The 4,114-nt window shown below is 35.6% G+C and overlaps 1 protein-coding gene across 2 annotated transcripts; it reads left to right on the forward strand.

Annotated features, from left to right (window-relative positions):
- Nucleotides 1–206: 206 nt before the first annotated feature.
- On the forward strand, nt 207–4,114 carry LOC111367667 (dnaJ homolog subfamily B member 3). Of its 2 annotated transcripts, none has more exons than XM_022988654.1 (6): nt 207–585; nt 975–1,068; nt 1,448–1,521; nt 2,116–2,172; nt 3,230–3,463; nt 3,576–4,114. In XM_022988654.1, the coding sequence occupies exons 1-6, from the start codon at nt 481–483 to the stop codon at nt 3,585–3,587; spliced, it is 576 nt and encodes a 191-aa protein (XP_022844422.1). In that variant the 5' UTR covers nt 207–480; the 3' UTR covers nt 3,588–4,114. The 2 variants fall into 2 exon arrangements, with proteins under 2 accessions (XP_022844422.1, XP_022844421.1); XM_022988653.1 differs by having other exon boundaries at nt 213–585; nt 3,572–4,111.

Consider the following 4,114-nt stretch of genomic DNA (forward strand, 5'->3'; position numbering starts at 1 on the left):
AAGTTATTGTCAAAATAATTTATTCATTCGTCTGTATGTATAAATCCCAGCATATAAATTTATATGAAACCTGCTTCTGGAGGCTTCTTTAGCCTTAGCGCGTTGAAGGGAGAGTGCTATTAATCTCTCTCTACAAGTTGCGTGTCCTACTCTACAAAAGGGATGTAGATCTTCGGCCGTTGTTGAATATTAAAGTTATTGTCAAAATAATTTATTCATTCGTCTGTATGTATAAATCCCAGCATATAAATTTATATGAAACCTGCTTCTGGAGGCTTCTTTAGCCTTAGCGCGTTGAAGGGAGAGTGCTATTAATCTCTCTCTACAAGTTGCGTGTCCTACTCTACAAAAGGGATGTAGATCTTCGGCCGTTGTTGAATATTTTATGTTTATGCATTATATATAATAAGGCTGCTGCTTGCATGTTTTTGAGAAGAAAAATTTGTCGACAAGAAATTTTTGATTTTGTGGGTTTGAAAAATGGCTGCTGAGGATGACAAGAACAGTCATTTTTATGCGATTTTGGGTTTGAAGAAGGAATGCACTGCGGCAGAGCTCAGAATTGCGTACAAGAAGCTTGCACTGGTTAGAATTTGAATCCAATTTTTATATGAAAAAGGGCACTCTTTCGCTGCCACCCTTTTGTTTTGTAATTCATGTATACGGGATCCGTTATAAGTGTCTTGGATTTGGAAATTTAGATTCTTTTTGGGGGAAATGGATATGATGGGATTTCAAGGAAGTTCTCTTTGTGTTCGAGATTGATTCTTCTTCTTAGAATTTGAAATTTATATTTCCAAGGCCCTGGTTATCCTATGCTCTGTTTTCTTGCAAAATTTCCATTACAAATAATTAATGCTTTACTGAATGCATGATACTAAAAAATAATGCGCGGAATGTGTAGAAATAATCTTCAGAATCTGTTTTTTTCGTTTTTGTGGTGGATTTGAGGTTGATTTATTGTTTCATTATAGAAATGGCATCCAGATCGTTGTGTTGCATCTGGGAATTCGAATTATGTGGAAGAGGCTAAAATGAAATTTCAGGCCATTCAACAAGCCTATTCTGGTATTTGCACGTTTTGTTTTCATACTCTGTATTTGATGAAAGCAGCTTAATTTATCCCAAAATTGCTTCACTTGCGAAATTTTCGAGCAATGTAACTTTTGGTAACGGCAATTTGATGTTGATGTGAATTTCGAGTCAGAATTCAAAACATGGAATCATTGCTAAGTAATTATTGAATAATGTATTAAATTTTGGAATAGTTTAAATTTTAGTATTTTTGTTCTGATTTTGCTTTGCTTCTTCAGATAAAGATTAGAAATTGTTTCTTGGTTGCAAGTTCATGTGTAGTGGTCCATTTTTGTTCAATTATCCATAATAACGCAATTGTAAGTGCATTTACTCTGTGATAATTGGACTCACGAAATGTTGGTTAGCGCAGTGCTTTCGGATGCCAACAAAAGGTTTCTCTATGATGTAGGCATATATGACTGTAACGACCATGAAGATGAAACTGTAAGTTATCAATTACCACCACACATTTCGTCTGTGATTTTAAAATGTTGTGTCATTTCACTGGTCTCGAATTCAAGAACTGTCCTATAGAGAATATGGAACACACTGAACTTTTATTAATTTGAACTAATTCTTATTTTTGGTACATTTTGTCCCCTTAAGTCTGTAATTATGCCTTCAGGGGTGTTCCCCAGTTGCATGAAGTGGGGCCGAAGTAGCAGCCAGGACCATTTATTCAGTTCGAATATCTATGATAAGATTATGGATTAATTGAATCTTGAGTATAAGATTATGGATTGATCAAACTTAAAGCAACAGTTTGGTGGAAAAATATTGTCATTAGCTATGGACATCTTCATAATTCCTTTTAGAATGGGCCAGAAAGAAGGAAAAACGGTGGGGGTGAAAAGAATGAAACGAATAACAGGATGGCATATATTTGTTAAAACCTGTTGCTAACATTGGCTTTGAAAATAAGTTTTTTGGTCAATCTATTGTCTAAAAAAATGTTGGTATCAGAATGAATGTTTTTATAGCTTAGTTTGCTCGAGAACTAATGGGAGTCTGTTTGTGCTGATTGTGCATGTAATGCAGGGTATGGGTGATTTCTTGAATGAAATGGCAGCAATGATGAGCCAAAAAAATTCTAATGTAAGTTACTGCTACGTACGATCTTTGCGATGTTTAAATGAAAACTCAATTTTACAGAAGAAAGGGAGAATATTTGGAGTCGCATGATAAAACAACGGAAGGGGTTTAGTTGTAAGTAGTGCAGAGGATTCCCGAATTTTAACTGCAATGATGTTTTTCGCTCCTATTTTATTGGTTAGCGGCCTGTTTATTATTATTATTATTTATTTATTTATTTATTTTTAATTTTTTATGCCTGGAGGCCTTATAAATTGCACATGGCCTCATTTTCGCTACACCTTAATTTAATGTTATGCTATCTGAGGGCTACAGCCAATGCTTTATCACCTTTACTGCGAAATGGCAGTTATTATTCAATTGTTTGAGTATTCCTACTTAAAGGAAAAGTAAGACAGTCGCACTTATATAAGATTTAGGGAAGATAGATTTGTTATGCTTTTTGTACTGCATATTTTCAAGCTTTAAATGGGCACACTGTTCTCATTTTGTTGGGAAAAGCAATCACTGAACAATTTTATGTTTTTCTTGGTATGTAAATATATATTCTCTTTACATTCCAAAACACTTGAATCAAGCATGACATTTTGAGTTGTGCCTTTTTTGATACATGTTCACTGAAGTGCTTTTCTAAAATGTGAAAATTTTGAGTCCCGCAAGAGGCCCTCTTAGAAGGTGCTGTTCATCGCTAGGTAAAAAGGGTATGTTTTCTTGCCTCTGTTTTTGCATTCATTTCCACATTTTTGGCATGTATAAAACTTTAAAAATTAGAAGAAGAAAAAGAAAGGGAAAAAATTAGGTGTCCTTTTGCAATTCTAACACATCATAATCCATGATTAAATTAACGTTTCTTAGTGGTCGGTTAAAGTGGGATGTTAGTTGAACTTTTTATCTGTATCTCATACCATTCCTTGACTGATGTTAATTTTCAAGGCCGGTGGTGGACCAAACAATTGGCCACTTTGGATAGAATTTGATACATCATTATCATGCATGTTTCAATTTGAACTTGTGAAGAAGTGGCAGCATCGTGTTCAAAATATAGCTCTGTGGTTGGCAGGAAAATCGAGAGGAGAGCTTCGAGGAATTGCAGGAACTGTTTGAAGAGATTTTCCAGAGTGACATTGAGATGCTCGGTTCTTCTTCCCGTTCTACAACCTCTCCTGCATGTTCTTCTTCATCCTATGCTTCTTGCAATGGAATTTCTAGTACCAGCAACAAAAGAAATTCATCGGAAATGAGCTCAAGCAATTTGAAGGTGGGAGGCACTCAATTTGAAGGATTTTGTGTTGGGGTATGTTCTGTGTCTGTTTCTCTGTGCTTCCCATGATTCTTTAAAACACGTTTAGTACATGATCATTTTGCTTGTTTGACGTTTTTTGGCCGTTGATTATCTTTGAAGGCAGGTGGAACATTGAGGAAACACCAGATGGGACAAAACAGCAGGAGGAAGAATAGCCTCAAGGGCCGCAAGTAGGAGGGACGGTCAAAAGTAAAAGGTTTCATCGTGGCCATCTATATATCGTCCGACGAGTATTAATATTCTGCCTAGAGAAGACTATGCACAGCCTTATTGGAGCAATTGAAAACCCCATCACAGTTGACCTTCTAACTAGGCCTAATTTGGGATGTCGACGGACGAAGACATGGATTTGAGCTTGGAAAATGGGGTTAAGACTTTTTTTAAAGAATTTCTAGTCTGAGGTCGTTGGTGCAGTTTAATTCAAGCAAAGTTGATTAATCCTCCGAGGAGCAGATTTAAATAATCCTTATTTCATTTTTCTTTTTAAATATGATTGTTCCCTTTATAAATCAATGTGCTTAAGGTTGCAGCTGATGTTGTTAATTGTCCTTTGTGCTGTCCATCAATGTCTGAATCTACTTGTTCTCAACAGTTTATAGCTGAAAAATGGTTTTATGGAGTAAATTTAGACTGTTCCAATCA

This window comes from Olea europaea, chromosome 18, assembly GCF_002742605.1.
Source record: "Olea europaea var. sylvestris chromosome 18, O_europaea_v1, whole genome shotgun sequence".
Classification (NCBI taxonomy): domain Eukaryota; kingdom Viridiplantae; phylum Streptophyta; class Magnoliopsida; order Lamiales; family Oleaceae; genus Olea; species Olea europaea.